The sequence below is a fragment of the Mastomys coucha genome, unplaced genomic scaffold, assembly GCF_008632895.1.
Source record: "Mastomys coucha isolate ucsf_1 unplaced genomic scaffold, UCSF_Mcou_1 pScaffold22, whole genome shotgun sequence".
Classification (NCBI taxonomy): domain Eukaryota; kingdom Metazoa; phylum Chordata; class Mammalia; order Rodentia; family Muridae; genus Mastomys; species Mastomys coucha.
Genome location: NW_022196905.1, coordinates 136,501,678 through 136,515,012, shown reverse-complemented (window position 1 = coordinate 136,515,012; position 13,335 = coordinate 136,501,678). Strand labels below are relative to the sequence as shown.

General features: G+C 49.5%; 1 protein-coding gene across 1 annotated transcript in view; it reads right to left on the bottom strand.

The window, feature by feature from the left end:
• Positions 1 to 364: 364 nt before the first annotated feature.
• The window catches only part of Sdk1 (sidekick cell adhesion molecule 1), a 976,484-nt gene continuing 963,513 nt past the window's right edge, over positions 365 to 13,335 (bottom strand). Inside the window, exon 45 of the mRNA XM_031338568.1 lies at positions 365 to 1,636. Coding sequence (XP_031194428.1) covers positions 1,382 to 1,636 — 255 coding nt within the window. The 3' untranslated portion in view covers positions 365 to 1,381. The remainder of the gene's footprint in view (positions 1,637 to 13,335) is intronic.

The window sequence follows — 13,335 nt, the reverse complement described above, 5'->3', positions numbered from 1 at the left end:
TCTGCTGAGTGCCCCGGGGTGTGGGGATGTGGAGCCACGATGCCAGTTCTGGGGCACACCGTGGTTGGATCCGGCTGGTCACATCCAGATGGGGGCTGGGGTGAGGTGCTGGACTAGGGGTGGCAGGACTCATGGGGTCTTGAGTGCCACTTTGCACTTAGCTGGAAACATGTAAACAATGAAAAGTAAAAGAAAACGTTCTCAGAAAACCCGTTAAGGCTAAAAAGCTGGCCTTGGATGTCAGGGTAGAGGGGACAGCACCAGGGATCAGAAGCGGGACAGCAGCGAGCACAGGAGGAGAAAGGGAAGGGTGGTCCCTACTGTGCGCCATGTGTGGGGTGTGCTAGGTGACTCGTGGCCCCTGTTGGTTTCTCAGAGCCAATTGTTTTATTTGGAGACACAGTCGCTTCTTGTCTTTCCCACGTACAAAGCTGAACAATGAATTAAAAGGCACCTGGAGACAGCAAAGACGCATTCATTTCATGTGACATAGTTTTAAAAAAAGATAAAAAGGTTTAAAAAATACTCTGGTTCAACAATGCACATCTGCTACTGCCACAAGCAACTGCAAAAACCACGCGTCTCCGCTCTTCTCTTGCTCAGCAGGGGTGGGCTGTGTGCTGTGTTGTGTGGTCACCAGAAGGACCTGGTTGGCCTTGGATGGGCCTGGGGAGCCTCCAGAGCCAGATGGGAGAGGGACTTCCTGTTCTTGTAACTGTCAGCTTGAGAGAAGAGAGGAGGAGGGAGAGGAAAGGAAACCTCCAGGGCTGCAGCCACCCTAAAGTGGGGTCGCAGAGCTGAGCCCTCTGTGGCTAGATGCCACTCGCGCGGTGGCCTCGCCCGGACCCTGCTGAGAACCGGACAGAACCCAGGGAGGGGAAGAGCAATTCTCTGAAGCCCAGACGAGAGCAAGGAGACTCAAGTTGTCCTAAGATGGAGAAAGTGGTCCAGGCTGGCTGGTTCTCCAATAGGAGGTAGAGAGAGAAGTGGGCCGCGGATGCGATTTACCTGTCCCCCTCCACCCTCCTGCCCGCCCTCCCTCGCCATCCTGGATGATTTGGAGGCCAGAGGAGCCCAGGGCTGGGATGTGTCGAGAGCGCCCCCGCCGGCGGTGCCGAGCTATTGCACCAGGGAGATACCTTCTCTTAAAAAGAAAAGAAAACAAAGAAACCCGCTTCCTGCAGCGATGTTACAAAAAGCCATTTAAAAAAAAAACCTTCCTAAGTGAATCCTAGTTTTCACCAGTAGGTAAGATCGCTTATCAGAATTATTATTATTATTATTTAAACCAAAAAGTTCAGCTCAGTTATCGGAGTTGATTGTCTTAACAAAAATAGACTCCAGAAGTTCTGCACCCGTCTACCCTGATGGAGGCGTGACGTCACACAAAGGAGGAGAAGCCGGTGAGCGGGGCCCGGGCTCCGGGGCCAGCTGGTGTGTAGACTCCGCCCGCGCTCTGTGTGGTGATGACTGTGTGTAGGTGCGGGCCGGCTTCAGCCCCTGCCACCGCCTCGTACCTGTGCGGTGCTGCGGCAGGGGGACGCCTCTTCCAAGAGTTGTAGTAGGTGGGGTCGCTCATGTAGTGGTTGACAAAGGAGTGCTTGGGCAGGGCTTCCTCGTAGTCTGAGTCAGAGGCCTGAGGATGAGACAGGGGGACAATGTGAACCACAGCGAGAGAGGGAGAAAGAAAGATGAGAGGTGGTCTGAGGGTTACCTGTTGTTGGCATTCTCCCTCCTGTAAGCTCAGGACAAGCCTATGTTATACCCCCACCCGGGGAGAGGGCTACAGGGTCCCCACAGAGTCCTGGGGATCTGACACCCATTTCTGACCTCTTTGGGTACTTCGTGTCCCTGGATACAGACATATATGGAATACACCCATACACATACAAATTAAAAGATTCGTTTTTAATTATGCACATATGTATGTCTCTCTGTGTGTTTGTGCATGTATACATGCAGTTCCCCTGGGGTCCAGGAGAGGGAAGCAGACCCCTCGAAGGAGAGTTAGAGGAGGTTGTGAGCTACTTTGTGCCAGGGACCAAAATTTGGGTCTCAGTAAAAACAGTGCATATTTTTAACCTGAGCCATTTCTCTAGCCCCTTAAAAGATATGTAACATTGATCAGAAATGCTAGGATTAAGGGAAAGACATGGGGTGGTGGGTGGGCAGGAACCCTGAGAGCAGGGTGCCGTGTGGACCTCTCCAGGGGGACCCTGAGAGCAGGGTGCCATGTGGACCTCTCCAGGGGGACCCTGAGAGCATGGTGCCATGTGGACCTCTCCAGGGGGACCCTGAGAACACAGTGTGGTATAGACCTCTCCAGGGGGACCCTGAGAGCACGATGCGGTGTGGACCTCTCCAGGGGGACCCTGAGAGCACGATGCAGTGTGGACCTCTCCAGAAGAATTGACAAAATTTCTGCATCTTTACAATCCCCATGCATGCCGTTCTGGTGGGGCTTGATGTTATCTCCAAAGGGTTGCTAAAAAGGATAATGAGGTCACAGGTGGAGTCCCAGTGTCATGTGATAGGCGTCAACTGACAGGGTAAATGTAGCTCAGAGGGGTGAAGGGTGGTGGGGCATCGTTTTTGAGATTCCCAGAAATGTCTGGGGGGAGAAATGAGGCCCTATCTGAGATCATATGCATGCAGACTTTAAGCCTGGTCCATTGCTGTTTAATAGAACATATCTTTATATGGAAGGAATGTTGTCTCTATGTCCACATGCTTCATGGTAAATGTCAATCATGCTGGGCTTTTCCATTCTCCGGGGTGGGAGGCTTTGGGCAGACTGCAGAGCAGGGAGGGAGGCGTGCTTTCCACTTTCCAGCCTCTCCCCACCATAGTCCTTTTTCTATCCTGCCTAGGAACACACACCTATGAAGGACTGGGGAATGGTCCTGGCCTTTGATCTACAAGACCAAGGTGTGAGCTTCTGGGGACCAAAGAAGTTCAGCGTGCCGGGAGCCACCCTCAGTGGCCTCTTGCCATAGATTCACACTGTGTCCACGGAGGCTTGGAGTCTACAGCAGTGGAAGTTTCTGGCATGCACCAGTGCCTGCATCTTCCTCTGCTGTAGTGCTGAGACCCCAAGCATCCTCCACTGCAGCCCTGAGAGCTCCACTGGGCTCCTGGAATAGCTAAGGATCTGAGGGTCTCAGTTCATTTTGTACACTATGCCACTAGCATGGGCTATAATCGTTCAGTTAGCTTGCCCTCCCTCCCTCCCCCCTCCTTCCCTCCTCTCTGCCCCCTCCCTCTCTTCTGCTTTTTGAGAAAGATTTCACCATGAAATGCAGGCTGGCCTTTCTCTTGAGATTTCCATCCTCTTGCTTCAGTCTTTCAGGTTCTCGGATTAAAGGTGTGAGCCAAAGCAATGTCTGGCTTAGTCTATGTGTTTTTTTCTTAAATTAAGTAAAATTATTTTCTCCTCTTTGTGTTGTCACAAGAAAGAACATTGAAGGAGATGAAAGCAGGAGTGGGTTTTACTGAATCTTTATGCTTAGCACCCTCACTCAGAGAATTTGCATGCTGTGTCCCCCAAATGCCCAACTCTCACTTGCAGTTACTTTGGAGTATCCAAACCCATTTTTGTATCCTGTACTGACTGGTTTTGTGTGCCAACTTGACACAGGCTGGAGTTATCACAGAGAAGGGAGCTTCAGTTGGGGAAATGCCTCCATGAGACCCAGCTGTGGGGCAATTAGTGATCAATGGGGGAGGGCCCCTTGTGGGTGGTACCATCCCTGGGCTGGTAGTCCTGGGTTCTATGAGAAAGCAAGCTGAGCAAGCCAGAGGAAGCAAGCCAGTAAGGAACACCCATCCATGGCCTCTGCATCAGCTCCTGGTTCCTGACCTGCTTGAGTTCCAGTCCTGACTTCCTTTGGTGATGAACAGCAATGTGGAAGTAAGCTAAATAAACCCTTTCCTCCCCAACTTGCTTCTTGGTCATGATGTTTTGTGCAGGAATAGAAACCCTGACTAAGACATATCCAAAAGTTCCCAGGAGCCTCTGGATCTGCCCTGCACATTCTAGGGCCTCCTCTATCCAGGTGGGACACCCTATCCTTCTAAACATGCTTTTGGTCTCCACAGCTTCCAAGCAGAGGCCCTGGGAAGCTACCTAGTGAGACCTGTGTCTGGCAGGCTGGTCCAGCTGCCAAGAAACTTTCTAGAGCCCTGGAGCCCTGGCAGGCTCCTCATTGCCTCTGACAGAGGGTATCGAGAGCCACAGACACATTAGCTCTGTCCCACAGCTCTGCTCCACAGGGGCAGCTACAGTTTTGTCAGGAGGCAGGCATGGGTGCCCTGGCTTTGAGACAAGGCTTCTTTCTCATAGCAACACAACACCTCACTGGGGGAATTCTAGGCAGGGTCTCTATCACTGAGCCACACCCCAGTCCCTCACTGGGGGATTCTAGGCAGGGGCTCTACCACTGAGCTACGCCCCCAGCCCCTCACTGAGGGATTCCCAGCAGATGTTCTACTGTGTAGTATGCCTGTATGCCACAGGGACCAGGATTTGTGGCTATGTCTAAGATCTACCCTCCATCTGTTTAGAATTTCTAGAGGTCTTGAGGCTTATGAGTCACCACTCTATGTAAACCAAGACTGGAAGACAAGGGAACAGAAGGAGGCAAGAGCAGGACTCTGTGTTGTCTGCTCTGAGTTGAGCCTGTGCTGTCATCAGACACACTGGCTTGGAGTCTAAATGTCCTGAGGCTTGAGGAGAAGGGCCCAGAGATCCACAGGAGCAATCTCTTTTCTTGTGAGACCTTCACTGGGTCCCCAGCACTGGGTGAAGGCAGTTTTTTTCCCCAGTTCCATAAACTGGGGTTAACTTTACTGTCCTCTGAGGTGGCATACAACATTTGACTGTGAGTCAACCTCTTTATTTACTAACTCCACAAATTCAAATGCGCTTCTTGGGTCCCGCCCACTGGGGAATCTCAGCCAATGGCAGTGGGAATAGAACACCTGATGACTCCTGGACAACTTCTGTCAGTTCCCTTGGAGACTGGGAGATTGAACTTGTATGGTGGGCCTTGGCTCAGGTGAACCCAAGTGATGAAGGAGTCATCTACACCAATGGAACCATGGTCTACAAATCCTGCCATTGTGAGCCCTTCTAGCATCTACCTGGAAATCCTTGGGGCATCCTTCTGTTCTCTTGACCCTTCTGTCACCTCTCTTCTTGTGGCTGCAGGGCTGTAGAGGAGCAGGGTCAAGAGCAGGTTGGACCTCTGGTGGGCTAGAATGGACTGCTACAGTTCTGCAGGTGTCTGTATTTGTGCATTTGTGTATTTGTGTGTGTGTGTGTAGGTACGTATGTGTATATGTGTGTAGGTGTGTGTGCATGCATATACATATGTGTGGGTGCATGCAAGTGGAAGCCTGAAGAGAACCTGGGGTGTCATTTCTCAAGAGCTATCCATCTTGTATTTTTAGACTGGGTCTCTCACTGGGACCTACAGAGGGTCTTGGTTTTGACTAGGATATCTGGCCAGTGAGATTCAGAGATCTTCTTGTCTCTGCTTCTTTAGCACTGGGAGTAGGTGTGTGTGTGTCATCACATTCAGCTTTGTGTGTGTGTGCTCTGGGTCAGACTCAGCTCCTCACGTGTGTCCTGCAAGCACTTCACTGACAGAGCTCTCTCCCCACCCTAAATGTACCCAGAATACCATAGGGGGCAAGCATATGCCATGACTAGTGCCTACAGATGTGTATGAGATTAACGAAATGCCATTTCACTTATAAAACCCTTCAAGATTCTAGTTAGGGATAAAATGTGAAACATCCCCAGTAGGCTTATGTGTTTACACTTGGTCCTGGCTATTGGTGCTGTTCGGGAGGTTGGAGAACCTTCTGGGCATGGAGGCCAGCTGATGGATGGGGTGCCATAGAGGGAGAACTTGAGGGCTCGAGCTGACTCCACTTCTCACCAAAGTTCTTTGCTCCTGGTCCATGGAGATAGAAAGAGCCCCACTGGTGGATGCTGTCACGTCTGCCCTACCATGGTGGATATGCCCTTATTGAGCCACAATAAACCAATCTGTCAGTAAGCCGTTTCCGTCAGAGTGAGGGGAAGAGTGACTTAAAATGACTTCTTATGTCCACCCATGAGTACTTCATGAGCCAAAGGTGTGGGGCCACACATAGAGAGGGGTCTGTCACTAAGGTTGGTGGTCACAAGGGGGCCAGGTAGGAGATGGTGATTTTGATGGCCAGTTTTGTAGGGATTAGTATCACCATATAAACAAGTTTCTGGACATGTCTTCTGAGGGATTATGTAGATTAGCTTAACTGAGACAGAAAACCCAACCTTAATGTGCGTGGTATTCCATGGGGTCTTAGACTGAATAAGAAGCAGAAAGCAAGCTAAGAACCAGCATCCATCTCTCTCTACTTCCTGACGTGGCTGCAATGTGACCAGCTATTTCATGTTCCTGTTGCCAAAGACTACCCTGCAAGGTGGACTGCATCTTTGAACTGTAAGCCATTGCCCTGTGTAGAGCCATGTCTCAGTTCTTGTGTTTATGCCTGAACCACTTGGAAGGAAGCTATCCCGGACAGCGATTGGTTCACAGGTTGGCGGGTGACTTACTTTGAGCCCATCAGAGAATGGCCTGTGTGCCTTGCACTGACTAATCAGAGCCTTGCCCTGGGAGTCTGTGCAGTGCATGTGGCTGGAGGGACTGACTTCCAGTACAGTTTGATGGGCAAAGCTCACCCGAGGAAGCTCTATCCTTGTGCAGAACGCAATGTGAAGAAAGGCTAAGACTGTCTGCTTTGTTGCTTGCCCATCATTAGGGGGAAGACACAGGATATCAGGCAGGTGATTGGTGATGTGGATTCCCACTCAGGCCTTGCTGTGGCTCCCCTGATGGAGGCAACATCCAGATACCACCTTCCTCTGCTGCCAGCCCTGTTCTTTATGTGACATTATTTTTTAATGCAGATGTATTTTAGTGAGTGACAATTATTGGCAAAAAGGCATCACCACTAGGTTGCTTTCCCTCCCTCCCTCCCTCCATCCCTCCCTCCTCCCTCTCTCCCTTCCTTCCCTCCTCTTTCCCGTCTTCCCCCCTCCCTTTCCCTCTAAGTTGCCTGTGATGTGAAGTCTTGATTGGCTGGTTTCCCAGGAAACCATAGAGAGAAAGGAAGATGACCGAGTGCTGCCCCAGAACTGAGTTCCCAATAAGCTGCAGAGGGTTGGCTCAGGGTTCAGCAAGGTACCAGCAAGATAAAAGAGTGTCCTGTACCACCAGGGAACCAATTAGGTATGAGGAATCATTCTAATTAGCTAGAGATGGAAGAATTTTGAAAACTGGTTTTGAGTTTTTAAAAAATTTCTGAGGGGCAGTATTTGTGTGCTCTGTGTTTGTGTGTGTGTGTGCGTGCCAGATGTTAATGATGAATGGCTCCCCTCTCCCCACCCCCTCTGTCCTATAGTTTTTGAGACAGGTCTCTTGCTAAATGTTGAGTTTGGTGATTTGGTTTCACTGATAGCCAGCCTGCACCCAGGATCCTCTTGTCCCTGGCCATACCTGAACACTGGGATTCTACACCACTGCGCATGGATTTTGTGAATTCTGGATCTGAACTCTGGTCCCCATGCTTGCTCAGCAAACTCTTGAACTGCTAATCCCAGCCTGGAGTGCACCTATTTTGTCTAGCCTGTGAGTTCCTGGAATCCACTTGTCTCTGCCTCCCTGGTGATGGAATTGCAAGCTTTCACCACCACACCACCTTTTATTCAGGTTCTAGGGATCAAACTCAGATCCCCATGTTTGCTCAGCAGGTACTTTACTGAGCTAGCCCCTAGCACCAGTAGGTCTTTCACAAATCTCCATTCACTGTCTGCCCTGAGTACTACTTCCAAAGAAAGACTTGCAGGTGGATGTTTGCAAAATCATTTTCCCTAGTTAATTCACCATCCCACTGGGAATGGCGTCCTCTGAGGTCTCCAGCCTACTGTTCTGGAAGTAGCTTTGTCTCCAGGCTGGATAATTCTGACCTTTACAGGTTAGCTCTGATGGTTATTTTTCTAACACAGCTCTGGACCCTAAACTAGAGGTTGGCAGAAACACAGCCAAGTTACAGAAGTACAGGTGAGGCGTTTAGAGAGACGAGCGAGTGCCAGAAACACTCAGGGTTGCTAGGCAATAGCATCCACCTGAATGCTGTAGTACTTATTTACAAGTATATCTGAGGTTTTTTTTTTTTTCCATACAGGGTTTCATTAGCCCAGGATGGCTTCAAACTTCCTATGTAGCTGAGGATGCCCTTGAACTTCTCCTCATGCCTCTACCTCCTGAGTGCTAATATTACAGATGTGCTGGGGATGGAACCCATGGCTTCCTGTGCGCTAGGCAAGCCCTGTACCAACCGAGAGCATCCCCAGCCCCCAAACCTAGAATATAGACTTAAAGTGTTTCTCCCTCTTAGAAGGCAGTTGAAGATTCAAATTCAAAACCCAAGTATTAGGGTTACCCTGTTAGGTTGTGCTTTGCCTTTGGAGCATGTCAGTGGCTGATACCAGATGCACACAGGAAAGCTAGTATCCCTGTCTTTTCTAGCACCCCAAGAGACGTGGAGGCAGTAATCCTTCGGCATCCCTTCTGATAGTGTCATCTTTCCTAGAAGCTCATGGTGTTTCACTGCGAAAGCAGAGAAAAGTGCCTTTACTGCCCAGGGCATAAAATCCATTTCCAGAAATATTGCATAGAGAAAAGTCTGTGCCCATGAGGACACAGGAGTCTGTCAGTGTCCTGGCCACGCACGTTACATAACAAACTGTGGCTCTTGTCACTCCAGATAGAAATAAGAGGTTGATCCAAGGGAACTTAACCATTAGAACTGGCCCTTCCAGGATGATCCAATGGATCCCTTGGTTGAGGTCTTTGGCAGTTTCCCTCAGTCCACACACTTAAAGACACAGAAAGACAAAGAACCTCAGAAAACAGACTGTCCAGGACTCATCCAGGAGCCAGGAAGCCCCAGGGGTCTGTAGCTGGCAGTCATGGGGCCTTCAGGTAGTCCCATGGCCCAGGACTCAGGTCTTTGGAGACTGTGTATTTATATTAGTTCACAGGCTGCTGGAAGGAACTGCTACCCCAAATGCCATGTGAACCATGGGTGCCCTGGGGCATGCTTTCCACTGTACAGCACAGGGCTTGTGATAGGGGCAGACAGCCAAATTCATAGGCTCCTGGCCCCCTCAGCTGCTCAGATGTGTGCCTCAGCGGTTTCCAGAGGCAGGTATGGTAAGAGAGTGGGAAGTTGGCCAGGTGAGTACCTTGGGAAAGCTTCCAAAACCTCTTAGCCTTGAGCATCCCATGTAGATGCCATGTAGCTTTTACCTCCCAACTGAAACCTGTGCTTCTGGATGGAGGCTCATTAAGACTCAAAAGCCTCAGGAAACTCCTGAAACTTACAAGATTCCTGAGGCCCCTCCCCAATGTCATATTAGAAGAAACAATTGCTTGGAAGAGAACGAAGACTCTCCCACCTCCCAGGTTGGCTGCAAAGCATACGGGGAACTCTGGGGATGCAGCTTTTCTGAGATGTCACCTGTGCTGGGCTGGACTTTGGGTCTTTAGGGACTCCAGTAAACTCATTGGTCCACTAAGCTAGACTTGGGCATGGTCATTTCTTTAGTCAGTGCCCTATCTGGAGTCAACAGTTCATCTCTCCCCAGGAAATCACAGGGCCAAGAAGGGCAAACTTCTTGCAGAATTCCTTTTAGTGGAATGGTGTTCCTCTACAGCACTCTTCCTCCCTGTGCCTCCCTTTCCTCACTGGCTTTTTTGTGCTCACTCCTCCTCCTCTGCTTGTGTGTGTGTGTGTACATGTAAGTGTATGTATTTATACATGTGTATATACACATGTATGCCTTTATGCATGTATGTGTGTATTTATATATCTGTGTGTATATACATACATATATATGTATGTATATTTCCTAGCTCAGTGCTTAAACAAATCTTGTTATCTTTTAAGTTTCTTTTAAATATCAGTTGAATTTGAATCTCAAAACATCTTATACATTTGAGAGAAACAGACCCAGGAATGTTCTATTAATCTATTTTTATAATTTTAATTAATGAACTGATTCATTAATTAATTTTGAGATGAGGTCTCATGAATCCAGGCTGGCCACAAGTTTGCTATGCAGCCATGCAGCTATGACCTTGAACTTTTGATCCTCCTGCCTCCACCTCCCAAGTGTTGGGGTTATAGGTGTGTATTACCACACCCTGTTTATGCAGCCCTAGGGATGGAACTCAGGACTTCCTGCTTGCCAGACAAACACTCGATCAATTGAGCTGCATCCCAGCCTTCATTAGCCCATTTGGAGAATCATTTTATGGGCTGACATAAATCTGAGAACTCCTGAGTTCAAATCAGGTTGATGTAGGATAGGCCAGGTGCTATCTAGCACTGGGCTAGAGGAGCTAGGGGTGAGAGATGTGGGGTTAAGATGGGCTCTGGAGACCTGAGGAGGGTCTGGTACCCAGCATCACTTTCTGCCTGCTGAAGAACCTCAGAAGAATGACCCATGAACAAGGTGAACACCAAGCGTGTGAAGAATGACTGACCTGAGGCATGGCCCACAGTCAGAGTTCAGAACCATGAAGTGATGTGTGTCAATTACAGAGAACTCTCTACACATACATCTGTCACCATACATAGTCATCACCAATAACAACACTGCTGGAACAGTGGGCCAGCAGCTAAAGACAGATGCTGGGCTTTGTCCACAAGACCTGGCTCTATCTGTGGAAATGGGCAGCCTGCTGCAAGGCCATCCTGCTGCCTCCTCACCTGCTGCTCTTTGAAGGGCAACTGCCATGAGGTGACACTCGTAACCTCGGCCCAGAAGAGGCAGGCCTGTTCCAGCAGGCTTTCCGTGACAGCCCTGCAGCAGAGACAGACACACCTCGTGCCTCTCCAGACATGGGCACTGCTGTTGGCTGTTTACTGCTCACTGGTTCCCTGCGAGCCTGAGGTTATGTTATAGATCCAGCATCCTTTGTAAAAAGAACATGTAAAGTGAGGCTCAGCTGTTCCTTCGCCAGCACTCACCTAGTGCCCACTCACTGGAGTTCATATATAAACCACAATTGAAAAGGAGCTGTTTCATTGAACCCTGGGGTTCAATAAGGCCCGAAATCAGGTCAAGAATGAAGGTGAGAGTATATTTTAGATTAAATATTGATTTAGAGGTGCATGCTGAGAGGGAGTCAGGCACACGTGTACAGCAAATGCCCTGTGGTTCTCTCTCCTGTTGAGGCTTACAAATAGGACCCTGGGGGACACTCAGAGGAGCCATTGATTGGCCACTTCATGCTGGTCAGTGTGAGTCACAGAGACAGGATGGCTAACACCTCCTGGAGTCCCCCACAGCTGCTGGCTCTCCCAGTTGAAGTCCCCTTCTGCATGCTGAGACACAATCTGCTGGGGAAAGTGTCTACACAATGGGGTACAGCCTGAGATGGGCGCAGGAGCACAGTGGGGGCTGATGACCCCGTGGAACCCCATATCACTGGTCACTGGTTGGACTGCTCAGTAAAGGGGGGTGAGTGACACATGTCTAGTCTGAGCTTCCCTTGTTCCATTAACTGGTCCATAATGCTGTGTGTGAATCCCCTCTTACACATTAGGAAGCTAGAGCAGGAAGCTCCTCCTACAAGATGTGGTGATTGACATGGGGGGTGGGAAGGGGATAGTAGGAAGTGCTACTCTGGGGTAGACATGGGGATCTACTTTTAATTTCATATTTTTTAGTGTGTGTGTGTGTGTGTGTGTGTGTGTGTGTGTGTGTGTGTGTGTGTATACTGGAACATGAGTGAGCAGGTACACATGCATGTGCATGTATATATAATGTTAGATGACATGCTTCTCTCAGGCAGGGTCCCTTGGTGGCCTGCAGCTCACCAATTCAGCTAGACTGCCTAGCCAGCAAGCCCCAGAGATCTGCTGCCTCTGCCTCCCAAGTGCTTGGTTTACAGCATAGACTGCCACATCTTGTGTTTTGCATAAGTGCTGGCGATTGAACTCAGGTCCCCACTTTATCCCCTGAGCCATCTCTCCAGTCTCAGGGGTGTGTTGTATAGCTCTACTTTCTATCAGTCTCATAAGCTGCCATTCTAACCAAGATCTAGAACACACCAGAAAAGAATAGGTTCATCTCTATAGAGAGTGGCACTTCCAGAGCCTACTCTGGGCTGCTGGTGACCCTTGGTGGACCATGCCGTGTGTTCCGGTATCTGTGACCTCCAGGACTGGGAGAAGTGGAGTGTGGTGGTTTGAATATGAATGGCCCCTAAAGGCTCATAGTTTTGAATGCTTAGTCAAATAGAGTAGCATTACTTGGGAGGGATTAGGAGGTGTGGCTTTGTAGAAGTAGGTGTGGCTTTGCTGAAGTAAGTGTGGCCTTGTGTGACGAAGTGTGGCAATGGGGGTGGGCTTTGAGGTTTTCAAATGCCTAAGCCAGGGCCATTAACTCTCTTTCTTCCTGCTGCTGTGCATCTGGGTGTAGAACTCTCAGCTCCTTCTCCAGCACCAAGTCTGCTTGCATGCTGCCATGCTTCCCCCATTCTGATAATGGAATGAACCTCTGGAACTGCAAGCAAGCCCCAGTCACATACTTTCTTTTATAAGAGTTGTTGTGGTCCTGGTATCTCCCTTATAGCGATAGAACACTTACCAAGACATGGAGTGTGTCTAGCACATACAGGGCATGGGCATGGGTGCTGGGCTCACACCTATGCTCTGTCCTGTAGGGTGCCCTCTGCTCAGGAACACTGGTCTTGCCCATCTCTTACCCCGGCCCTGAGATTTAAGTAGGACCTGATATCCAATGAACAGGCTGCTAGCATTTGCTCTGTCTGTACGTGTGGGAGGGGCTGATTGGCCCTAGGGAGGCCATGACTATGAGCTTGTGTAGTGAGGCTGCGTCCTTCATGACCACTGCCTTGTTAAAGTGGAATAGCTTTGATGATGTATATGAGACATCTTGAGACTGAGTCCATTAGCAATATCTCATGAAGAAAGTTGGAGAGCTTACAACAGTCATGAGGTTTTCTAGGGATCCTCATGAGGGCCCTGCATGTCTTGAGACTCTCTAGAAGAAGAGAGGCAGTTGACTGGGAGCGGGGCTCCTTTCGGGGGGGGGCGGTGAAGCTATTTGAGAGTTTTCTGCACTCATGTAAGGAACCTCACTAACCTCACTGGCTATACAGTGGTTTAGATTGAGTGCTAACTTGACAGGGCCTAGAATCACACAGGAGGCAAATCTATCTGTGAGGAAGTTTCTAGATGAGGCTG